This window comes from Lonchura striata, chromosome 6 (genome assembly GCF_050655825.1).
Source record: "Lonchura striata isolate lonStrDom1 chromosome 6, ASM5065582v1, whole genome shotgun sequence".
In the NCBI taxonomy this organism is placed as follows: Eukaryota; Metazoa; Chordata; class Aves; order Passeriformes; family Estrildidae; genus Lonchura; species Lonchura striata.
In genome coordinates, this window is record NC_140708.1 from 18,549,106 (window position 1) to 18,575,760 (window position 26,655).

General features: G+C 35.2%; 1 protein-coding gene across 50 annotated transcripts in view; it reads left to right on the forward strand.

Moving 5' to 3' along the window:
• Positions 1-26,655, forward strand: part of KCNMA1 (potassium calcium-activated channel subfamily M alpha 1) — a 428,996-nt gene that overhangs the window by 227,682 nt on the left and 174,659 nt on the right. For 26 of the 50 annotated variants that reach the window (XM_085583420.1, XM_085583423.1, XM_085583444.1 and 23 more), the window contains 2 exons: positions 20,017-20,110; positions 21,031-21,142. In XM_085583420.1, coding sequence (XP_085439546.1) covers positions 20,017-20,110; positions 21,031-21,142 — 206 coding nt within the window. Of the gene's footprint in view, positions 1-6,342; positions 6,367-20,016; positions 20,111-21,030; positions 21,143-26,655 lie in introns of all 50 variants that reach the window. The other 24 variants (XM_085583432.1, XM_085583417.1, XM_085583419.1 and 21 more) reach the window with 1 other exon arrangement.

Genomic DNA, 26,655 nt, shown 5'->3' on the forward strand with positions numbered 1-26,655 from the left:
CTGCAGCGTCACGCTATCACTGTGGAGAGGATGACACAGGCTCAGTAGGGTCTTGTGTGACAAAATGGGGAAAGGAATTGACTTTTCTAGCATTTAGAGAGAGGTATGAAACCAGTCTGTCCTCTACTCTCATCATTCCTTGAAAATATTGTGGGGAGTAGGAAGGGGTCTGTGGTACTTCCCTTTTTTACTTGAGTTCATCTTCTGACTAGATAGCTTATGCACTCTCCAGAATTTTGGTTTGAGCAGTGGGCAAAGCAGCCTTCTGCTGAAGAGAGAGCAGAACTGACTAATTTTCTCACTGTCTGCACTGCCATCTGAATACAACTAGTAGTTCTATGGAGTTCATATTCAGCTAGATCCTTATTCCCAAGAGATAAAAGGAAGCTAGTATTCTAGGTAGGAATTTGTCAGTTTGTTGGCTGAAAAACATGAGATGAAAAGGAACAAAAGGGTGTGGGAATTGTGGCAATGAACACTCAATAGAACTTGGGCATGTCCTCAGTGCCTTCATTATAAGTTCTTCTAAAACTTCTTGTTCACTTTCACGTCTATTCTTTGAAATGAAAGTCATGTTAAATTGAAGAGTCATCTAAGAGTAAGGCATGCTTTCTATTTGTTCCTCTTTAGGACTTGGTCAGCCAGCCTTATCTATTTGTAACTGGAAGAGAAAATATCAAAGGAAAGACTTCAAACTTCATAGGAAATGTTTAAACCATCTATAAGAACACTTGAAATACATTTCCTCATGGTATCACCAAAGGCAATTTTTTTTAAAAAAAGGGACTCTTAATCTTCAGCTATTACAAGATTTAATATTTGTTTCAGGAGTTTCTAGGGTTTTATTATATTTAAAAAGTCCTTAAAGCTATCAGGACATTTTTGTACAGGCTAATTTTCCCTCCAACATCATGCCACTCATTTCCCCTTCAAGGAGTCACATAATTTAGCTTAGAATGAAATAAATCTTGCCATGATTTGTTGTCTATGAATCATTGGAAAAATTGTGTCCCTTCAGTCCATAAAGGAATTTAAAGTGAAGAGACACATCCTAGAGACAAGTTCATTTTCAGCTAAAGTTGTTGCATCTATAATGAATTTAGATGGTGGTGGGAGAATAAAGGAGGAGTATTAACGCGTAATGAGAGCTCTTTAACTTAACAGGAAAAGTGACAAAAAAGGTCTATTCATGATAAAAAATACATACAAGTATGTTTTATATATTTTACACATATTTTTCAAAAGTTTTTAATACTACCCAGTGAATGCTAGTTCTTTATGAACTCTGTCCTTACCTGTTCCTTTGCATCACTAAGATGCCTTAGAGAAAAAGAAGCATAAATGTGGGTAATGCTGTTTCTATATTTGTTTCTATACTAATGTCTTATTCAGAAATGTGAAAGTTTAAGATACTTAGATTTTTTTTGTCCATAACTACATTAATAATAACACCTTTTGGGAAAGGGAAGAAATATACATAGAAAACAAATGCACTTCTTGAATAGAGCTTTTATAGTTTTTCAAAATGGATGAAACTGCAAAGTTTGATACTTCTGGAAGCACAGAGGTTTTCCCATATATGTAGGTATTTAACTGGTTTGGAACTGATATGTCATGATCAGTCAGGAACGCATCTTTCAACTTGTTTTTCATAAGGCCATAATTCACCATCAGACTTTGTGTAAAAGCATGTCTGTCAGTGAAGTTGCAATAATTTATAACATCCAGTATCTTACTGCCATTGTGTATGATAAATATAATCCATCTTAAGGCCTTGGCAAGCTGCTGGAAGAGGTTGAATGAACTACAGAATCTTCGGTCTAGCAGTCTGTGTTCATCTGAACAAACAGCAAGAATGCAGAGAAGCCTGCCAAGAATTTCTAAGGCCAGTCTAGTTACTTTTCTTCAGTGTGCATAAGATTTACAGTAGTGATGGGTTGATGGTTCTGTGGGTAACAAAGTTTGGCCTGTCAGTTTGACAGCTTCATTAAAAAACATCTTTGTGCAGTCTCATAAAGAAGACAGATCTACCTACACAGGTTTCCACAAAGATTCTTGCTTTAAACACAGACCAGTATGTCTAGGACTTTGCAGTAGTAATAAGGTGGTGGGGATGCAGACATGCTCATCAATGATACTGTGCATAAGTTTGCCATACATGGTTTGTAACTTGAAGGCTGCGATCTAATCTAACATTAGACAGGATACTTAAGGATCCAACTGTTCCATAAAGCACAATCCTGATGTATCTTCCATTATGCCAGTTCATTTACTGGCTAATGCTCATTTCAGTGAACTTCTCTAATAGGCAGTTATTGAATAGAAACATGTTTTTTACAGTCCTCATCAGAGATAGATTAGTAAGTCTTACATTTCAGTCCTTTGTGCATTATCCACAGAAGTCCTGGGACACTGCTCTTCCTAGTTCTCCGATTTATTTAACATAGTTTCTTCTTGTTTCTATATAGACAAATCCTTTGGCATTAAAGGTGTTTTGAGTATTTAGTAATGTGCTTTATAGTATTTTCAGTGAGCAACATAGAATCCTACTAAACCATATTCTAGCAGAAACTAAGTGTGAGTAAGTTATAGCTTGTAATTCTTATCTTTTTTTTTTTCTGAGCTTCCCTAAGACCTTGGGTAGACCCAGGTTTGGATGTTAAGCTGTTGGATTCTGATATCACTTGCTGCGTCCTTTTCTCTTTAGTATGTCAAAGCTCCCTTGTTATATCAGCGCTCCACTCTTGCCAAGTGTTTGTGTAGATACAGTTCTTCCAGGGGATGTGAAAGGCTTTAACTTATTTTTAAAATTCCCTTTTGCAATGTTTACTTTGGGAAAACCTTTCATCTTCTATTTTTTTTCCTGTAACATATTTCATAAATTATAAAATCAACACATGTGCAGTGGTTGTGCATCTTATCCCAAACACACATTCTGCAATGCCAGAGATTTGTGCCTGTGCTTTAACATAACAACTAATAATATTTGTTGTGCTAGTTCACTTACATGGAATTGCTGCAAGTACAGAACCACATTAGAGAGAAAATCCTGAGCACACAGGGGAAAACTGTTGTGTGGTTCTTAATTGGTGTTTATAGGAAGAATCAGAGCATTAGGGAGATAGTTTGGGGTTTTTTTTTTGTTTGGTTGGTTGTTGTGTTGTTGTTGTTGTTTTTTTTTTTTTTTTTCTTTATGTGAGAGAAACTGGCTGGGAAGTGAGTGAATTCTGGAAAGGAGAAGTAATGTGCTTGCTTGAGGTGGGGACAGAAGTGAAATAAACAGCTACAGTAATCAGGGTAGGCTGGTGTTGTTCTAGCCTGGATGTGAAAGGATGACAAGTACATGCTTTGTGTACTCTTTTAGCATGATATCTCAAGGCTTGGCTCAAGGCCCTCTTAGTTCATAGGAAATCAAGCTTTTTCTCTAAACCAGCTCTCCGTCATAAACATGAATGTCTCATGCAAGTTGAATAAGCTTTGCTGCCTAGGGAAAATTTGAAACTTCAATGCATTTGGTTTTGTAGATAAAATGCAGTGGCAATGTAATTGTTCAAATCACCACAGGTTAGTGGGTATGAATCCAGTCACCCTGCTGTTCCAGGACCTTTCTTATGTCCATCTTCAGTCAGATAGTTCATAAGTCTTTTACTTATTAACTCGTTTACCTGGTTAAGTGCAACCAAGTCCTCAAAACAGAAAACTAGAACTAGGAATTGGATCCCCTATTTTGTCAAACTAAATTTTGCCAGCAAATGGTTTACCAAAAGGAGTGTTATGTTCAGGGGTTGGAAGAAATTGACTCCAGGGCTAAATATCCCAGAAATTTAGTTAGATTTGATAGTTCTGGTTATTTATTTTAAATAGTACAGTACCCTTCATAATGCTTAGGTTTTATAATTTGCAACAGACTTGTATGAACTATGTAAAGTTCATTACGGCTTTTGGCTACACCAAAAGAGAGAAACTCCTGCTATTTTAGATTTTAAGTATTAAATGAGTTTGATAGCTTCTCTCCAGGTAAAGCAGGGAAACTTTTCTAACATGGGGCTGGTTCCTAGCTCCAATCTGAAAACAGACGACTGAATCTCTTCTTAAACCTAATAGCTGAATCTCTGAATTAGCTGGTTTTACAGAAAAAAAAAAAAAAAAAAAAAAAAAAAAAAAAAGAAAAAAAAATCACTGCTTGTAGGACAATAAACTGTTGAATAAATGTATGGTAAGCTGTATTCTAACCTGATCATTGGATATCGTGACATTTGTAGCTTCTATCATACTCTGCTGCATTAGTAGCAGATATCAGGGATATGATTCTTCTCCTTTTGTGTTTATTATGTTATATTCACAGTGATGAGATTGTAGAACTCAGACCAGCTTTGTGTTCTATGTGAACCTTGAGGATTCATTCACATCTCTGCCATAACTAAATTAAAGATTACTGGTGTATTGATTTTATTAAGAATAAATTTAAGGACTGATTTTCATCTTTTGCTCAGTCAATGCTTGTCAAGTAAGCTAAGAAAGTTTCTTCTATTTCCACAACAATGGGAAAGTATACATATATAGTATGTATCATTTGTGCTGTGATACATACATATATGTTGTAGTACATACTGTGTATGCCAGATGTTCTATTACAGACTGTACAGTAGCTATTTGAATGGTACACTTTGGAAGTCTGCAAGTTCCAAAATTTTTGGGCTCCTCATCTGCTTGCCATAAACAGTTTACTCGGTTTCTGGCTTTGTCAGCAGCGCTTGAATTGCTCTTGACAAAGTAACCTTCTTCTCAGGCGATAACATTTGCATGCACAGTGCAGTAGTTTGTAAGTGCAGATCTGTACACCCAATAAAATATTCACATGTTTAATATGCAATTAATGAAAGATTCTGCTAGCCTTGTTAAATAGCACACAGTGGCCAAAAGTGGTATGAGTCTTGTCTGCAAGTTCTATCCCTTTGGAAAGGTTAGAAGTGTTTGTCTGGAATAAGAATGTCAATTTTGCTATGTAAGAGTAGTACAATTGGAGGTTTTATATCTGGAATGAACAATTTAGAATTTTTTTTTTACCTTTCAAATTCCAAATATGTTGACCAGTTTCTCTGAAAATATTCTAAGACATTTCAAGAGGCAGGAAAGTTACTTCTACTGTCAATTATTTGATATGATTTTAAACTAAGTTTCTGTGACAATTAACTAAGTAAAAAGATTAATGTTTCCCAAAGCTACTAGTGTATAAAAACAAAGATACCAAAAATAATTGTACTGCAAATGGAACAATAGATTTTTTAGAAAACCTTATACAGTAAGTTAAATTTTGTTTTCTTGTTAAAGCTATTTTTGATGTTGTGTGAATTGCTACCCTGAATAACTAGTTTATATATTTGGGAACTGTGCTAAAAATAGAGTGATAATATACATTTAAGGGTAATTAAGAAAAACTCCTTGAAAACAATATTGAAAACTGTTGATAAACATGGAACAAATCCTTTTGTAATGGAACACTCATAATAACATGTTACAATGTTACAAGATCGTACATTTATCATCACAGGGTAGCACCTCAAGTGAATGCTGCAATAAAATAAATTATCTGCTCAATTAGGTCTTTCTGAACTCTCTGGAATCAGTCTATGCAGTACTGTGCACAATGTACATGATTTAGAACAGGCTAGGTGGTCACTCTGTAATTCCAGTCATGTTATGTTCAGTGGAACTGTGAAGGTGAGTAAGATAAGGCAATTCAACACAAGTTCTGAAAAAACCCTGCTTTATTCAGCAGAGATATCTTTTACTAGAAAAGCAGCAAAAGGTGACCAAATAAATCACTCATATCAATGCATCCCTTAATTGTCCATATTCATTTAGTTTGGTTGATTATGCATTCAAATCAGTGAAACTTGTGTTCTTTGGATCCTGTGCACTGCATTGAAATATTCACCTCTGCATATCTGTGTGTTTATGATCTTTAGTTATTCATCGATTACTGAACATGTTGGACATTTTGAAGTTACTCTGTATCTCATTATTTCATCCTTTTTTCTTCAAAATACACTGAAAAATTCAGGTTTGCTTTGAAAGCTCAAGTGAAATTATTTTGAACAAAATAACAAAATGCTTATTTAAAAGAACCGATTGGATTTCAGACTGGTTACTGTAATTTATGATTACTTCTCCCTCTTCTTCTTTCTCATCCTTTTTGTCCTCTTTTCCAAGCATCTTATCCCCCATTCTCAAGTAATACTGGTGCTATGTACAGTATTTTGTTTACAGTAGTATAAACATTCTCAGCCTGTGACTTCATTGCTGAAATAACTCACCTCTTTCATATCAACTCTTACCTAGGAGCCGTACAGCAGACTCATTGATGTAGGTTTTTTTCTGCATGGCAGCCCAGGCCAAGCTGGTTTCATTGCATGATGCAACTTCACCTTTTTTGGTTGTCTATGGGATTAATTATAATCTATTCTTGTATTGCCTGTGCATGCCAATGTGCTTACCATAATGATGTATACACTGAATGCAGTCTAGAGCATTAAGTGCATGAAATGGAATTAAAAACAAAGACAAAACCATAACAATAGAAGGTTTGGGCAAAAGTAAATTATGTTTATCACTAACTTTAGTTAAGCTATTATAGAATGAATAGGACATAATATGTATCAGGTATTTAAAATTTCCAGCATATTACAGTAGTTTATTGACAAGAGACATAATTCTGGTGTGGTCAAGATGTGAGGAGGAAAGGATGTACCAGCTGTGACAAGGACTGAGTGGTGCCAGTAGTATCAGAAAGACAAACCTTTCCCTGCTGTCAACTTCAGCAGCAGGTGACAGTGAAAAGAGGTAAGATTGTATGTAATAATTTATTGAAATTCAGAATTTAGGAAGCGTTTTAACTGCAATAGGCTTTTGTATTTTTTAATGATAAATAAGCTATAAAATATAAAATTTATTGATGTACAAAACATGGTAACCTTCCATATAAAGAGTTGTAATCCTGCTTGAAATTTCCTTTATAAATGATATTGTGACCATTCTAACCAACCTGTTATTCATATGTTCTTAAATGTATTTAAATGAACCTTTCATCAGCACGGTATAAGATGTGATTGAATTCTATTCCTATTTTTTCCTGATAAAATGATGGAGCAGTCTGGGAAGTGACTTGAAGCATTGTGTCTGAACACAGTTTTTCTAGTGCTGTTGATAACTGCAAACGTATAGTATATGCTCAGAAATTACGCTTTGTGCACTCTGTGGTATCAGAAGTAATGCACAGATTTCAAATTAATATTCATCTTAATTAATAAATACTATTTGTATAAATTTAACTTTGAGGGCCAATAATATAGAAGGTTATGATATTTGAAAAATGGTCATAGAAAACAGGTATATATAAAGTGAAAATATGCTCTTAGTGTATATGTTTAGGCAGGTAACTTAAGCATACAATATATTCAAAGTAATACAAAATGGAAGTAATTTCTACAACTGTTGTCATGCCACCCACGTGCTGATACTGTGCTTCCCTAAGAATGTGTGGTATTCAGGATTACTTAGGATTTTATTTTTTTTTATATTATTCCATATAATGGCAGTAGCTTTTTTTTCCCCCTCTTACAATGGAGGAAATTTCTTCTAGTATTCTAAACCAGGTCAGACATACATCTATACAGTAACATTAAATTATTTCTGCTCTCAGTAAAAATGGAATTTATTTTGACTTTCCAGTAGCTCGTGTGTATGTTCATCTACACACCCCTTCACTTGTGCACAGCAACCAGGATACAAAGGTGACGGATGTTACACTGAGAGGTGTTAGGAAAAAAAGGCTACAAAATATTAATTTTTAACTCAACTATAATCCTATTCTATATTGATGTAAAGCACTTTTTTATCAGGATTCTAATAATTGATTTGGCAACTGCTACAGCTGTAGGCATTTTCTTATTCCATTTGTTAATGGAGACAAAGTTACTGATGAAAAAGAAAGGCATAGTGTCATTAATCTGCCTAAAAGCAGCCTTGCCTTTCCCATTTAGAAAACCCACTGGGTGAGACTCAGGTGTCACTCAGGCTTCAGGCTAATTTTTTCGGAAAAGTTTAAGTATTTTCTTAACTTCTTCTTTGTTTAAACTTCTATTATTTTGCAAAGTAAATATGGCTATTCAGTGAGTCTTTCATAGAGTCAGCACTTTGCCTTAAGAATATGGTAATTGTACTTAAACCAGTGATGGTAAATAATCAGATCCCACAGCTGCAACAGCTGTGACACAAGCTTTTCTAAGAAGGAACATTTACTAGATTGCAGTTATATAGATGTGGAAATTAAACCACAGCAAAGGAGTTTATAGCTAGAAGAACTGTGTAATGTGTTTCACTCATTAAAGGTACACGCAATTAAGACTCTTCAGGGGTCTAGTTGAAAAAAAATAAAAAAGGGAACTGATAGAAGAGATTGTCATAACTGTTAATGTATGGTAGGAGTGAATATGGCCTTGATTATGCCCAGAGCTGGTTCAAGGCAGAGGAATTTAAACTGCTATACTGTGATGCTCAGGGTGTAATCAAAGATCTTAAATAGTTACTCTTGGTACTTGAAAGGTTTTTTACTTAGAGTCACCTGTTTAGTATTGCTAGTAAAGTGTAACTATTATACCAATACAGGCTTCCTTGTGGCAGGTTACAAGGATATACTACGCATCTCATAGTTTGGAAGAGGAGAAGCTGAGCTGTGTGACCTGAGGTGCCCTAAATGTGCCTTAGGTATTAATTGAACAAGGTGCTTTAAAGAACCTTCATACTGATGGGGTAGGTAAGGATAAGAGGTCCTCAAGAGGAACAAGAGGGAGTCTGAAATTAGGAAATTTGTTTGAGACTAATGTATCTTCTAATTTTGTGTAGATTTTTGGAAGGAATTTACATGCTTCATGTTATGCCTTCATTTGCAATAGGAAAAAAATATATCCTGCCTGGTGTAACTGTGTATTAGGACTACTTTAGAAGTACTATTAACACAATGTGATTATGTTTTTTAGGATTACTAATAATTTGGATCATGCTATTAGATAGCTTGACCAAAAAAGCTAATCCAGTAATGTAATGTCAGTTTTCTACCACTTTGCAATACTGCTAACTTCCATTGCTCATTTACATTATTTGCTGTTGTTAAAGTCAAATAAGATACCTTAGGCTGGAAGTTTGTTTCTACTCAGTAAAACTAGAGAGTAGCCAGATATTTTTCATCACAATATCACAGGAAGGAATTATACAAAAGACAGACAGATGAATGTACTGTAAGTATTTTTACATTCCAGTTTATTGTACTCCAGTACAATACTTTTATTGCACTCTTGTAATTTTCAGTTAGAATGGTTGAAATAAGATTAAGTTTCATAGGACTACATTACTATTTTTTTAAATTACAGTATGTAAGCTAGCAAGAAATGTATGGGAAGTACATTCAAAATCATCTGTAGTAATCACTTATGAATATCAAACAGAAAATTTGAACTCCTTTCTTTGCTGATATAAAAAAAGAAAAAGTATTATTTTTTAATCAAGGAGGATATATGGAGAACATCCTAATTTTTGTTCATTGTATATATTTTTTCAAATAATTCAGTCAGATGACACAGAATTTTAAAAGTATAAAAGAATAATAAAACGTACTGAGATGGAGGAGTAGCTGGAGCTGGAAATGCCTGGTGATGGTGGGCTGTTGAAAACAGTCTGAGGGAAGTGGACAGCAAATGAGAAAAGTACTGTTGGGTCATTTTAAGAGATGGCAGCTGCAAACAAATAGAGCAAGGATTCTCAGGAATAGAGCAAGGCATCTCAGGAATTCATTCTTGCTGCAAGGTAAGAGTAGCTATTGATAAATTTGTCCAAACAGACACTTATCTAAGAGTTCAATGGCCCTTTCCTACAACAGGAAAAAATTATAGAAATATCTCATGTATAGATAATTCTATTGAGTCATGCAAATACAAGGACTGTAAGTTGTTCATATAAGCCAGGCTGAAAAGTATTTACTATTTTAAAATTCTGAGATTCACCATCTCTCCAAAGAATCTACTCCAGTGTTTATTTGTATGTTATAAATGAAAAGGTTTTATACTGCTGATATACTTCTCACTAACTTTATTAATTTCCATTTGTTAATTCAATGTCCACACAGAGAAGGGAGTAGTATTCATATGGCTTGCTAGCATTTTCATGTCACCAATTATTTTCTCTTTTCTGGGGTAAGCGGCTACAAGAACTTATTACTCCTAGATAGACTTTGATAAAAACTATCAGGTAACAATGCAACAAGAAGTAATAGATATCATTATGAAGATGAGAAGTTATCAAGATTATCAACTTTAGTAAATGAGGTATGCAGTTCAACCAAATCCTTTCATAATGCAATCAGTATAGGAGATAAAACTGAAGTGGCCTATTAAAATCTGTCCAAAAAAGTGAGTTGAAACAGTATACTCATATTCTTCTCTTTAGAATGATAGTAGTTTCACACAAAATCAATTTTATTAAAAATTAAAACCTTTTTATTTAATTAAAAATGTGGTTCCAGGCATTGTTGTGCTGTCATTTCCCTAGAATTGATTTGTCATCAGGGAGATTGTTTTGTCAAGGTAATGTCATGCTATTTTTAGTTGCCAGTGTTCTTAGCTCATGATGAGCATTTAAGGAATGTAACACAAAATAAAATAATAAGCTCTTTCTGCTTATCTATGTGGTTCTCAGCAACGTTTTCAAATTAAGTTATCTTAGGATGAAAATCTTACTGGTGTACTTTGCAGGAAAGCACATGCTCTGTCTTTCATACACTACTGAAAGAACTTGGAAGATGGAGAAGGAGTCTAGGTCACTCACTTAAGCCTGTTATTACACTGAGCTCCTTGGTGTTTAGCTGTTCTCCAGGGACCTTTGTTTGACTTCTCTTTGAAAAATTAGAAAAGATACGTGCTGAAGACAGTAGTGAGTATACACACATCCTGAGGAAATTATTACGTTGTTTTCAGAGTGAGCAATTTTAATGCATTTTTTTCCTGTATATCCCAATAATTCAATATAAAATTATAAGCAAAAGTTTTTTGTTATCATACATAATTTTGTGTTTGGGCTGAGGAAATTAGCTCAGCCCAATAAGATTTTGCTTGAGTGCTGGAGGACATTGGCTTGTGTTTTACTAGGGAGTCTGAAGAAGCGTGATATGCTTCAAATTAATGGAAAACTTGAGAAAGAGAGATTGAAACTGATGGCATTATGCTGAATTTTACAAAGTTTTATTAGTTCATTTAGATAAAATAGTTATTTGTCAGTATTATTTGACTGTCACTTGTGTTGCCAATTGTAAATGACTTTGTAAATTTGGTAGCATTAGATGAGCATCAGGAAAGCAGACCTTCGTTCTGCAGTTGTACCAACTAAATTTGCTTCCTAATTTTGTTTGTGAATGTGACAGAAGTTAAAATTAGGAGCTTCTTTTTCTTTCACACTGGAAATCCATATCTGTCTTAGTTTCTAAATAGATTTAATTTTGCATTAAAAACTGCCAAATCACAGCATTTAAAAATATGTTTAAATTTTAAATAAATTTCAGTCAAAAGGGAAATTAAGAATAACATAAACCTTTAAGCCCCATTCTTTATGACATGATGCAGAGAAGTGAAAGAACCAAAAGAAAAAAAAAATCTCTGATTCTGAGAAAAATGTTTACTAAAAGACACAGTTGTACCAATTTAATACTTATTGATCTGGTTTTGTTGATTTTTCCTCTGATATTGGATTTTTTTTTTTTTTTGAAGGAGAATAGAGCAACTTGTTATTTTTACCCCTAATTAGTCTGAGAGCTTGCCAAGGTTCCCTCCCAAGGTATTAGGGAGATTGCATAGAAGGACTTAGTTGTAGATAGCATTTTCAGAACAGATGAGTCATGATGCATTTGTTTAATTAGGTTAGAAATAGAAGGGTAATATTCTAATGCCAGCTTGTGATCTGTCAGGCTTTAAAAAATAGTAGAAGATGTTGTAATAGAAATTAAAGAAGGGAAGTAAGGACAGATATTTAAAGTGTTACTGTTTTGTTTTTTTTTTGGTTTTTTTTTTTTTTTAGGTTAAACACAGTGTAAGAAATCTTGGAAGATAGAAATAATTTCACATTATTTGACAGTTTTATTTTTATTAGATTTGTACTAGATTTTTGTATTAGATTTTTTTACTTATTTTAAAATCAAACAAAGAGGATTCTAATTGTTGATGTAGTCCAAAGATAGCTTATATGTATGAGCCTAAGGTCATCGAAGCATTTTCAGAAGGAATATGAGAGGTGCATTTCTAAGTGAAGAAGGGAGGCCACTCCACATGTAGACTGCACAAATGAAGATGGGAACAAACACAGTAAAAGAGAATAATCCAAAATTAATCACATGCTGAAGTTGAGGGCGTTTTGTGAGTGGAAAGACAAATATAGTTTAATCCATTAAGCAAAGGAGAGTCAGAATTGAGAATTAAAAGAAAAGTACTTGGCAAAGTAATCTGGGATTTGACAATGAAGCACTTTGGGAGCAGAAAGTTCACCTTCTCTTTGTGTATAGGAGAAACAGCTGAGAATTTAGATGTAGGAGGTTGAATGGTCAAATAGGATTTAAATGTAAATAATTTAAGAAGATACAAGAAATGATTGCAACATCGTCCTCAGCTATCAGGCCATAACTGTCTGCAAAATTTGATGAGAAAGGGATTGCTCCTCCCTCACTCACTATCTCCAGGTGCACAAAACCTCAGAAAAATATCTCTAAGCAGTTATGTCATGATCCCATAGAGTTTTATGGACCCAGGTCTCAGGGCCGTGACAGCAGATTACGTGGCACTTCTCCTTCTGCCCAAGTGGGTGTTCACTTTGCCTTTGCCAGTGCCTCGTTCAGCTGATCCACCTGGCTGTCCTTCCTTGGGAAGGAAACCAGCTTAACTCTGCTTGCACTTCCTGCAGCAATAACTGAACGTGCTGGCAGCAGAAGCTCCACAGTGGTGCACCACGTCATGTCAAGGGGAGAGTGAGGTAATTTAGAAAGAGACTTGTGGTCAAAAACTTTATTGGTGCTATGACTCAAAGAAGGACTTTCTAAACTGAGATGCATTTAACAAGCATCTTGTGTTTAGAAGATGAATACTGCAAGAAAATAATGTTTTTCTGGCTGTGGGACTCACTGGGTCAATAAGTGAGGAAGCCAACTGAAGTAAGAAAAAGTATGTTATGCTCTCTGTCCCTTTGAGGATGTTTGACATCTTTCATTCTAATTTAGTCTTAGTGATTTGTTTTAATTATATTTGTTCCCCATGGTACATATTTGATAGGCATCTGTGTTATTTTGCTATTTGTTCCTGCCTATTTCAGTAAAGAAGGTTTTAACTTATAATTCCCTTCTGGGCTGTGTGACTTAATTGTAAAGGAGAAAACTCCTCTGTGTTGAAAGAAAATTGCTTTTACTAAAGGATATATGTGGCTTTTCCATAGTTTTACTTTAGTATTGCATCACTGAAACAGAGTTAAAAAGCCTAACTGTAACCAACTTAATTTTCTTTTTTGCTGTACTGTTCAAAATATGTATTAAAGGAGTATAAACAGGCACTACTATATCAAATTTGTGCCATTTTTTTTTTACTCTAGGCTTCATAAAATTTGGTTTGCCCTAGAAGTAAATTTGAGGGAATTCAGTATTAAAGAGGAGCTTCCACTAAAACAAAATAATTAAAAAAAACCTGCCACTTTAAGCAGTTTTCTGTAAAAAAAAAATGTACATGCCCCAAATTGATATATATTAAATGCATTCAAATACATTTGGAAAGTGCAGTGAGTGTAATGTCTTCAGATGATACAATACTAATTAACTTCTAAATATTGAGTGGTTTCTCTTAATTATTTATTTGTGTTATTTGTGTTTTAGCAGCATCAACTGGTATTTCTGTACAAAACTATGATTTAATTTTAAAATTTACTCTCATCAATGGATATTCCTTCTGATGAAAAGTGCACACTTACTGTTTTTTCATATAATGTACTGTTGTGCAGTCTAAAAATTGTCATGAATACAAGAAATAAAAAATTCTTGATTTTTTGTATGATCAGTATTTTAAGTTTTATATTTTATTGTATTGATTCTAAATTAAAAATTATTTTTCTCTTGTTTCTGTAACGGTTTTGGCTTTTCCTCCACCATTCATGAGGCAGATTTGCAAAAAATAAGATTGTAAATTAGGACAATTTTCTGAATTTCTAAAATTTTCAATAGCTTCTTAAAGTTCTGAAGTTGTAACAGCTGTAGTAAGATATTAACATCAGTACTTTCTTGAAGTTACAGTAGAAATAATTTCTTCTGTGGCAGTTTATGAAAGCTTTACATACATATCTTCAAAACACTTGACAAAATGCAATTAGATTAATATGTCTTAAAATAAATATTTTCCCTTCCCATTTCCTCTGAAGTTCTGGAAATGCATGAAGGCTTCTGTAAGAACTTTCATATTAATATACTCACAGAAACAATTTCAAAAAACATCAAAAAGCATTTTTTTTCTCGCTACCCCTCATTTTATGACTATTCAAGGAATAATTCCAGTAGAAACATTTTGATGCATTAGAAACATTTTAAGCCAATCAGAAATAAGCAATAATAATAAATATATGATGTAAACTGGTGACAAAAATAGTTCTTTAAACAGCAGTAAGGTCTTTTGAATTGAAGTGACAAGTGGTACATCATGGTAAAAGTGTTGTGCACAGTGTTGGCTTCAGTGTTGATTGCAGCAAAGCTTTAAGGATGCTGGGAACACCTGGTCAAAGTTTTGCCCCATATATGTAAAATTAAATGGAATTATTTTGTTACCTCTCTTGTAGTCACTCTTGCTTAATGAAGTAGTTTATGCCTATTTTAAGTGTACAGCTGGACTTCATAACTACTAGTTTTGTTATAAAAATTATTTAGATAATCAAAGATGCTCTTTCAAAGTACCTACAAATATTAGAGAATCATAGAACCATTTCATTTAGAAATGACCTTTAAGTTCTCCACTGAACCGTGTCTCCAAGTGCCACAACTATACATCTTTTAAATACCTCCAGGAATGGTGACTCAACTACTTCCCTGGGCAGCCTCTTTCAATGTGTTTTCAGTGAAAAATTGTTCCCTAATATCCAATCTAATCTTCCCCGGCACAACATGAGGCCATTTCCTCTTATTCTGTCACTTATATTTGGGAGAAGAGGTTGACCCCCACCTTGCTACAGCCTGGCCCTAGGGAGTGATAGAGAGTGATAAGGTCCTTCCTGACCCTGCTTTTCTCCAGGCTGAACAACCCCAGCCCCTTGTGCTCCAGACCCTTCTCCAGCTGTTGCCCATCTCTGGACTTGCCTCAGCCCCTCGCTGTCTTGCAGTGTGAGGCCCAGAGCTGGACACAGCACTCGAGGGGTGGCCTCACCAGGGCTGAGTACACAGGGATAGTCCCTTCCCTGGTCATGCTGGCCACACCATTCCTGTTATAAGCCTGGACCTTATTGTCTTTGGCTACTTTGGCATGTGCTAGCTCATGGTGTGCTGGCTGCTGATCAGCAACTTCAGGTCTTTTTCCAGTGAACAACTTTACAGCTGCTCTTCTCCAAGCCTGTAGCACTGCATGGGATTGTTGTGACCCAAGTGCAGGAACCTCACACAATTGGCCACAGCCCATGGATCCAGCCTCTTCAGATCCCTCTGCAGAGCCTTCCTACCTTCTAGCAGATCAGCACTCCTGCTCAACCTGGTGTCATCTGCGAGCTTACTGAAAACTCACTCAATTCCCTTGACCAGATCATAGATCAAGATATTAAACAGCACTGGGTCCAAAGCTGGGACCTGGGGAGCACCATTAGTGATCAGACACCGGGTAGATTTGACTCCTTTTGCTCCACTCCTTGGGCTCCACCATCCAGCCTGTCTTTTACCCAGCTAGTCCAATCTATGAGCAGCCAGTTTCTTCAGCTGTGAGAAATGGTGTAAAAAGCTTGACTAAAGTCTGGATAGCCTTCACAGCCTTTCCCTCATCCACCAAGCAAGTCACCTTGTCATAGAAGGAGATCAGATTGGTCAAGCAGCACTGCCTTTCATACCCCAAATAGGCTGGACCTGATGCCGTGGTGTCCTACATGTGCTCTGTGCTGGCACTCAAGATGTTCTGCTCCATGACCTTCCCCAGCACCAAGGTCAGGCTGACAGGCTTGTAGTTGCATGAATCCTCTTTCTGATCATTCTTGTAGATGGGTGTCATATTTCCTAATTTCCAGTGAGATGAGACCTCTCCAGTTAACCAGGTCTGCTGATAAATGATGGAAAGTAGCTTGGAGAGCACTTCTGCCAGCTCCCTCAGTATCTTTGGATGGATTCCATGCAGCCCCCTTGATTTCTGTCTAAATAGTGTAGTATTTTACTGGCCATTTCCCCTTGGATTGTGGGGGCTTCATCCTGCTCCCCATCTGTCTTCCAGCTCAGGGTGCTGGGTTCACAGAAAACAACTGCTCTTGCTGTTAAAGACTGCAAGGCAATGCAGGTATTAAGTACCTCAAACTTCTCCTCATTCTTTTTCATTATGTTTCCCTCCATCCAATAAAAGATGGAGATTCCACTTAGCTCTCCTGTTGCTGATTTATTTCTAGAAATGTTTTTTTTTTTGTCTTTTATGCCAGTAACTAGATTTAGTTCTAGCTGGGCTTTGGCCCTTCTAATTTTCTTCCTTCATGACCTCACAACATCCTTGAAGCCTTCCCGAGTTGCCTGGCCCTTCTTCCAAAGATGATGCACTTTTATTCTTGAATTCCAGCCAAAGTTCTCTGTTCAGCCAGGCTGATGGTCTTCCCTGCCAGCTCATCTTTTGACACATAGAGATGGCCTGCTTCAGTGCATTTGAGATTTCCATCTTTAATAATGTCCAGCCTTCCTGGGCTCCTTTGCCCTTCAGGACTGCATCCCAAGGGTCTTTCTCTACCAGCATCATCAACAGGCCAAAACCTGCCCTCTGGGGGTCCTGCTACCCCCCACATTATTTCTTCAGAAATCAAAATTTATCATTTTGTGATTGCTGTACCCAAGACAACCTCCTATTGTCCCGTCAACCACCAGTCCTTCTCTGTTCAGAAAAACATTTCTGGTGGGGTGCCTTCCCTAGCTGGCTTATTTACCAGATGTGCACATCAGTTGTTGGAGTATTGATCCTGCCACTATTTTTAGGGGGAGGCACCCATTCCATTTAGAGTTCCATCATTACTGTAATTTTTATCTAGTTATATGAAATCTTTCTTCGCATTGCTAGAATGCTGTTTCATTGATTTTATCATTGTTTCTCCTGTCTTTTTGTGGTAGAAATGTATGAAACCATGCTTACATGGAAGGGGAATAAAAATGTTTCTAATAGTCTGTTGTCTTTTTCAGAAGTGAAACCTTTGCTGCCCGAATTGGGTGAAATCCCATAGGATATGCCATGTGGTTTTATTATAAACCAGGGAGTTTTATTAGTATTATTACTGGTCCTGTAGACCCTAGTGCACTACTAAGAAGTACTTAGAGCACTTCTGGTTTTGGGAAACTCAGTGTAAAGACGAGTTTCAAATTGGCTTCCTTTATGCAGCAGGCTGAATTGAGCAATGATAAACATTAGTGGCCATGTTTTTCTGCCAGCTCACATGTCAGCTACTGGTGAAAAGAAAAATAAAAAATCCAAACAGAAAGTTTGATTTAGAATATTTAAAATCTTTTATAATCCATCTGTGAAAAAATTAATAGTTTCTTCAGTATCATGCCCTTCTGACAAAATCATCATTTGAAATATAAAAAAAAAAAAGGATGCTGTGTTTGTCTTTGAAATGGACAACTTAAACATTGAAAGAGAGGGATGCTCTCTGAAATGAAGGAAGCTTAAAGGATATCACTATCAGAAACTGCAATTTTGGTATTAGGTGAACAAAAGTCACAAATCAGAATTGTCATCCATTCTGCTAAGTTTTTTGCAAAAAAAAATAAAAATGAAGATGTGTTATGCATTAGGTAATTTGTCAGATCTTGTAGGTTTTTGTAACAGACAGTGACACAAAAGTACAGCTGTTAGCTGCAACCTTAGCTGACCTTAACTAAAAATTGCTCTCTATCCTGGTTATAAGCCTCTGCAATTCCATTAGCTTCAGTGAATTTCTCTAGCTTTGCAGGTACCTAAGCTGGAGTTAAGGGTTGGTGCAGGGCTGTTGATTCCATTCCTCTGTACTCCTGTTGGTAGGGTGCACTGTGACTCAGTGTGGACTACCGTATTTTGACAAAATCCCTTGTTCTCATTAGTGCTGTACAGAAAATTATCCATTTGGGTTCTCAAATTACATCCACTGTTTTTGTAGCTAAAACTGTGGTTTTAAATGTGAGATATTGTCTGCTCTCCTGTATGTTAACATTTGGCTTCTCTTCCCTTCTACCTGCTCTTGTAAATCAATTTTATTTGAACTATAACAGAAGTGTCTCATAACTTCAATGCCTTTTCAAATAGCCTTTGAAAAACAATTCTAATAAAATTTCCTGTAGCACTGAAGCTTCTTAAAATATGAACCGATTGTACATCAAGGAGAATTTTGCTGTATACATTCATGCATCTAGAGACAGGAGAGAGCATGCTGTAATTAACTTGTTTGACCTGAAATGTATACAAGGAATGGAAAATTTGGCTGCATGTGTAATGACCTGGTAGTCCAGGTAATTTCCTTTATGCCTTAAGTTAGGTACCTAACATTCATAATGCATAGAATCTTGCTTGTTGAGCAGTCTAGCATTATATTTGCAGAACTACTGCTATACTAACTGGTATTGTATTCATGCTCAGTGATTTATTTGATCTAGAAAGCCAACAAATTTCTGCTTTTCTAAAAGGATTTTTTCTAGGGCTCTAAATGTTCAAATGATCTACGTTCTAGTTTCCCTCTCTTACAGTTGTGATGAACACATGATCATTTGCAATATATGTGTGTATATATATGTATATATGGTGGGACATTATATATATGTAGTATATACATTGACATATATTGGGACATGATTTTCACTTTGGACTATGACTACATTGGACTGTGGCTTCAACAACCTGTTTTAGAAACCTCACAAATAAATCACTGATGATACTTATGGAAGTTACCACCTTCCTTAGATAAAAAAAAGGATATTTATAAAGTACCAGTTTGTATAGAGTAAGCTTTGGATTTGTCCCACGGTCAAGTAGAGCATAAAATAATAAGCTAAAATTTGCAATGGCTGCCTGATACACACAAGGGTATTTTAATTAACCTGCATGCAGAAATTAACCCTTAGAGTACTGCTTCAAATTCTTCAATTTATTTTGTTATTTAATTTTACCAGTGGGCTATGCTGCTTTTCTACTCAGTTCATAGTACTGTACATAAAGTGCATTAAATTGCCATACAAAAAAAAAAAAAAAAGTGAGAAAAAGAAAAAAAATTCCAATCAACTTTTTATAAACAAGGGATTCTACAAGACTAAGTACTCCAGGTTGCTAATGGGTAATGTATTCCTAAGCAACTATTTTTTGTTAAAGGTTTTATGACTTAAAAGCATGTAATGTTTCACTGTACCTGTGTACTCGTTAGGTTTCTTCCTAAAGTATCATAGGTGTGTCTTTAGAAAGAAGTCAGTTCTTTAAGGGTTAATGTGGGGTTAAGCAATCCTGAGGTATTCTCCTGCTTGTCCTCTCCTAAAGGTATCTGCATGTTAATTTTCAAATATTACCTGAACAGGTCAATATAAACACTGTATGAATGACTAACTGAATGAATGAAATAATTCCTTTGAAATGCTTGCTTGTATCTTACAAACAACTGGAAAACAGAAATGTGATTTCTGGATCAAGGTCTTTAACAACATGCATACAATTCTCAGCAGAGTAGAAACTCATATACTGACAATTTATTCTGATTTCTTTGTCTTTCAAATAGCCCAATAGAATCCTGCCAGAATTTCTACAAAGATTTCACATTACAGATCGACATGGCTTTCAATGTGTTCTTCCTACTCTACTTCGGCTTGCGTGTAAGTAGTGTGTCTTTGGTAGCAAGAGTCAGGAGGGAAGGCAGCTGCTGTACATGGTGATGGAAATAGAGATTGTATTTTCTTTGAAAGAAAGACAATATCATCTTTAACTAAAAAAAAAATTGTTTTGAAATGCGTAAGTCAAAGTTTTAAGACTTAGAACTGCTCCATTAAATATCTTCATGAAACACTTGTTTTTTTCCCTTTATTTGTATATTTACATTTAATATTTATATAAAGCAAGTGTTTTCATTATTTTTTAATTATTAATCAAATACAAAAGGTAGTTTCACCTTATTTAAGCACATAGGCAAGTTCTAATGATGATGCCCTTGGCATCTAAGCTTGCCAGTTTCCCTGGGCTGATTTTGTATTCAGAATAGAGAAATGATGACATCTGTGGTTCCATTCAAAAGCCTGAGGTGCTGCTGCAGTCCTGAACTATGCTTTGTAGGAGTCACCCTGCTGATCTCTTCTGGACATGTAGCAATGGGACTCTGTATAAACTGTTCTGTAGTGAGAAATTTGTGAGCAACAGATACATGATAAGACTACTACCACCATATTTGGTGTGCTGGAACAAAGGTGATGTACTTCAAAATACTTTATAATTGCCTACACTTTTCTAGTATTACTGATACATTGTCAATAAACGTGGAAAAAGTATTTTTAGCACAGATATTGCATCTGATGACATAGATGATCTATCTCTTTAATTAGACCTTTCGTTTTAATCTCGGTATTATGATCAAGAAATTCACAATACAGATTTCTTTCCAGTGAGACATGTTTTGTCTGGATTGACCTAAAATATCAGTTACTACACTAATTTTGATTGAATATTTTATAACAGATATCTGCAATCAGCATAAGAATAATCTGCTTCTTTTATCTCTTCCCCTCTTTTTTTTTCTTTCCAGTTTATAGCAGCCAATGACAAGCTATGGTTTTGGCTCGAAGTTAACTCAGTGGTAGATTTCTTTACGGTCCCTCCAGTGTTTGTGTCAGTATATTTAAACAGAAGTTGGCTTGGTAAGTACAATAGTTTTACCTTTAAAATGCTTGTTATAAAATTATTTAAACTTTGCACGTTTGGGTGGAGAATTTCTTCATCTTATGTCATTGTGTAAATAGAAGTTGTTACCAAAGTTGTTTTCTAAATGAATTTTAAGCAGAAAGGTGGACTTTGTCACATAAACTTACTATATCTGTTTTGTTTTCAACTCATTTATATAATCTCCTGCTCTAAGTGTTGGAGTACTCCATTTTGGAAGTACTGTGTAACAAGCTGCCTTTATCAAGCCATGAATTTGATTTGCCTCAGCTTGTAACCTGAAAAGGTGATTTAGGTCATTCACTCACTGAACTGGATTACCATGGATCATTGTCAACAATGAAATCAATATATTCTCATTGCATTCTTTGAGCTGGTGTGGCTAAATTTTGAATCCACTGAAGTGACTTAGTTGGAAGAGACATTTAGACACTTATTATTTTTGTTGGACTGCTAGGAATGCATTGGAAAAGATATGCCACATGTAAAAGGAAATGCAAAATGGAGTACACTCAATTCAAAAACGTCCATAATGTGCCAAATGGAATTTCTTGTACAAGTGTTTATATGCTCTTTCATAAGGAAAAAATAAAGATCAAATACTGTGAATTTTTTTTCAGAGAAAACATCCTAAAAATGGCATAGTTTTTGAATGACATGTCTTTAGCCAGTATATGAAACCTCACAGTTTGGTAATTCATCCCTCCGGATATACAGGCACTCATTTTCCCTGAAAACTGAAGAGAATAATTATCTTAAATGTTTCATATAGAAAATAAAATAAACCAGAGGCTCTTTAATAGTCTTTTAATATTTTCATCTTAAAATAGAAGGGCAAAGATACACAAATTGATGATTTTTTTTATGGAAAGAGATCAGTAAATTTATAACCACAGTAAAGGTCACATAACCATATTAACAGTGGATATTAGTATGCCAGGGAATAAAGCAGTAAAACAGCCAGAAAAATCACAACATATCCTCCTATGATTACTCTCTTTACCACATATCACTTCTGTCATATATGGAAAACTAAGGCTTTTTGAAAGAGAAAATGTCATACAGTTCCACATTATGACGGGAAATAAAATTTAAAAAGAAGGTATGTAAGTAAAAAATGTGCTTATCCTTGAAAGAAAATTGCTGATTTCAGTAGCTATAACTTAATCTCAGATTCCTTGCATTATGTGAATTAAAGGATGAATTTTCACTCCTGTATGTGATGTATCAGAGTTTCTCAGAAACTTTGAGATTGAAATCCTTGGAGGCTATCTGAGAGAATAAATAGAATCACAGAAGCCATTGAAAAGGAATATTAAATGAGAAAGTAGCAAGACCACAAACTCTGGGAAATGAGGCAGAGATAATTATTTGGAATGAATACCCTTCATGAAAGTGACTGCGTAAGTGACTGACTCATGGTGACACAGCAATCCAGCTAACACTACTGACAGGGATAATGAGAGCGTTTGCACATTTAGCAGTTTCTGCTGTATAGATTTTATAACTTTTATGTCAGTTTTCAGGAAGAGTTAAGCACTCATAGGGTTGAAAGGATTTTTGTATCTCTTAATTGCACCAACATCACATTATCTTGATTTCTTGTTTATAGCCCCACTTTGCCTGTTTCCTCACGGAATCCCCCTGAGACATTTATCACCTGCTGAGGAAAAAAAATGATGTGTTTTTTAATGTAGTCATCTTAGGAGTAAGATATTTACAATGTTTTAGCTTTGCACCTGCTTCCAGAGGGGTTTTAATTTTAGATAAATCATCCTTAGTGAAATCATTCACTAATTCAAAAATGTGAATTGTTTGGATTCCTAACCTATCTTCAGTTTAGACCAGCAAGGTATTTTGAGCAGCTGTGATGAAAGAATTTTTAAGTAAATATATAGAAACATATTAATGAAGCTGGTGCATTACCTTTAAAAGGGATGGCCAGTTTTACTGCCTGTAGAGCTCAAATGCTTTGGTCATACGTGTAGGTAATACAGTGGTAGAACTGAGTGTATGAGTAGGGAGGAAAGGAGCGTGTTTAGACCATATTATTTAGTTTCAGGTTAGATGCCTACTTTGCCTTTTTATTTTATATAAATATTGTAATTGAGAGAGATATTCTTCTGCTGGGGGGAATTCAGAATATTTAAGTTGTGGGTTTTGCACAAGTTGTCCCCATGTGTATGTAGGATTAGCAATGAGGTTTGCCTTTTAGTGAGGCAAGTAAATAGAGAGGGCTTAAGGTTAGGCAATGTGAAAATCATTCAACATTGGCACGTTTTAAGAATTTCTTAATGATTTAGCAGGTTTCCTTTGCACACTTTCGATTTCAATATCATTTAGGAGCTGAAATAAAATGCACCATCTGGAATGTATTGTGCATCAGGGTCTTTCCAGTTTATTTCATTATTGATTCATGTCAGTCTGCTGTAATGAGTTCACTGAAGTACTTGGCAGAATCAAAGTTCCCAATGTGGCTCTCTGAATGCCTAATTCTCCAAGAGCTGTCCTGGTTTAGTTGACTGACTAGTATCAGTATAGACCCACAGTTTGAACAGTATTTGAAAGAAACCAAACTATCCTAAATAAATAATAAACTTTGCCTTTAGAGGAGCAAGTCCTTACAGCAAAGATGTGAAGCATAGCAAAGGACGTGCTCTGGGTGTATCATCTGTTAATGTACTGTAGTGGAAAGCCAGTGGATTTTTTCTGTTCTTATGCTTGCTCAGAAATGCCATCATTCACCTACTGTGTAGCTCTTAGTATGTGAAGTCTTCTCTCCCTGCTACTCTTTTGTATTCAGCTGTTCTTAACATACATTTTTGCAACTTGAAATGCTGTATATGTATTAAATTTTCAATCTGGATTCATAAAGGATGTTTCAAATATCATCTATGTAGATTCCAGTTTGCAGGCAACATTTGGTATTGAAAGACGGATCAGATTATACTTTTTCTAGCATAAGGTTTCTAGCAATGTCATTATGATCAATGTTTCTAGGATTATCATTATGATCAATGTCTAAACTAAAGCTGAATGCAAAACAGCACTTCAAACCTGCAAAATACCAGATATTTAGATTTGGTAAATCCTTCAGAATGGGTTTCTGTGGTATCATTTTTGTGTGCACAGAACACTATAAGAAAAGGAAGTATATGAAAAGAATGCATTTGACATATGGAAAGAGCTACATATTATTGAAAAATTGGGGGAAGTACCAATAGAAAATAAATTTTTAATGAAATTATATTCAGTAAAATTCAGTGATGTACTGTGCTTTATCATGCTGTATAAAAGTTTCTTCTGTTCTGACTGGAAAACTCTACAGATATGAACATCAGTGTGTTTTTGGATGCTCGTTTTCATCTAGATCCCCATGACATTTTTCCATAAACTACAGCTGTGCTTTATCAAATCATATATATTGCTTGCACAACTCTATACAGGAAACTTCCTGATAATGGTAGAACAGTTCTCCAGGTGCAGGATTCTACAGAGTGGAGAGAATCTTCCCAAGGGAAGAATGATTTACAGGTGATTTTGACAGTGAATTTCAACGAAATTATTTTGATGTATTGCTGAGTTTGTGTATTTTGTTTATAGTCTAAGTGAAGGTAGCTAAAAGGGCTGTTGGACAGAAAAGAATTTGCAATGAGAGAAATAATGCCATGATAAATTATTTTTTTACCACAAAGTTGTCATAAGTTGAGTATCCTAGCTAAGTTTTAGATTCAGAATTTTTTTCCTTTGGATAACTTGCAGTCTGAAAAACTGGAGAGTCCTACAACAAGTGAATGTCTTCCAGGTTTATTTAGTAAAGACTTAACAACACTTTGCACACTTAAAACCCTTACTCTATCTTCTGTGATAGCAAAGCCAATTCAAATAACTGAAATGCCTTTAATCATGTACTTGTATGCTTATGAAAAAAGAAATATTGATTTTATGATCTGACTGTATTGAACTAAATTGCCTTGAACAGGATTGTATTGTTAGAGGGGAATTTAGCATAAGAAATATGATCTTGACTTCACATCTGTGAGAATATATGAATGAGGAACAATCAGCCTTAGATTGTTATATTAACACAAAGTTATTAATACAACATAATATATGAATTTGATTGAATCTTATTGAATCACAGAAATTGAAGATAAAGATCTTGTAAACAACCTTCCTTCCTTTTTTCTGACTGTATGTTTCATCTATTCTACTGTACAGAACATCAAGTGATAGAAACTATGTGATTCCTAGTAAATTCTATTATCAGAAGGATATTTTCTTCATCCTTATTCCCTGACATGCCTTTTAGTCTAGGTTGCTGCTGATGCTGTAGTCCTTTATTCAGAAAATAATTTCAGATATATACTGGGGAAAGAAGACAGACAACAGATGCAAATATAGACACATGCAAAGCATAGAGAACAAATCTCTTCAGGTGCTGATTAGCACAGTTAAGGAAGGGGATCCTTTTCTTCCAGTTTTTGCTCAAATTCTGTCCAGGTCCTGTTACAGACATGTCAATTAATTTTGGATGAGACTTGTGGTTTCAGTATCAATGCCTGGTCAGAGAAGAGTATTTCCGACAACTCTGGTGGAAATTCAGCTTTCTTGATGAATCAGAGAATGAATTTGGTTTAGAGATAGATGAGTTCAGAGAAAAAGCAGATGTGTCTTACTAAGGTAGTTAAGGTGATGGTGTAAAGTCTTCTACCCATCCAGCAACTGTTCTTCAAGATGAACCTTTTGTTAAAAATCTGTGCATGAAAACAACATTTATTTTAATGCCCTGTACACTTTCTTGCCAAAATCTCTACATAACAGCTCAGCCTGAAAGCATATTTGAATGTGTAGAACACTTTTTCCTTTTGGAAAATTTAGATAGTTTAATGGAATTTAGTTATGCTGGCACAAAGAAGTCCTCTGATAACTTGGTTGTAGGGATACCACTTTGACTTTACAATAATTTACTAGATTTTGGTGCATCTACAGGTTGCAAAGCTCCCTTGCTCAGCACCTTAAATGTGCAGTCATTTGCAATGACTTTATTGGTAAGTGTTGTGCATTTCTGCCATCTGTTGGTGGAATCTTTGAATGCACATCCAAATTCTACTATATTTCTTACAAAGCTAGCATCTTTTATACAGCTTTGATATATTTTTTGGTAATTTTACTTAAATTGTGCATTATTTTCTATATAATGGGAGCCAAATTCTCTAAAATTTCCTAGAAGAATTTTATGTATATGTGCGTGTGTAGTGCTTTAATATATGGCAACATTTCTTTCTACACTTCAAATGCCTTCAAACAGGTTCATTAATTAATTTAATGAAAAGAGTTTTGAATGCTCAGTGTGCTTGGTGATTTGTCAGTAGTCTGTCATTGAATGGACTGTATCAGACTGGCATTGTATTGAAGACAATTTTTTTGCTTTTTTCTAGGCACCTTAATCAGTTCAGGTTTCACAGAACATATCTATTTTGATAGGGCC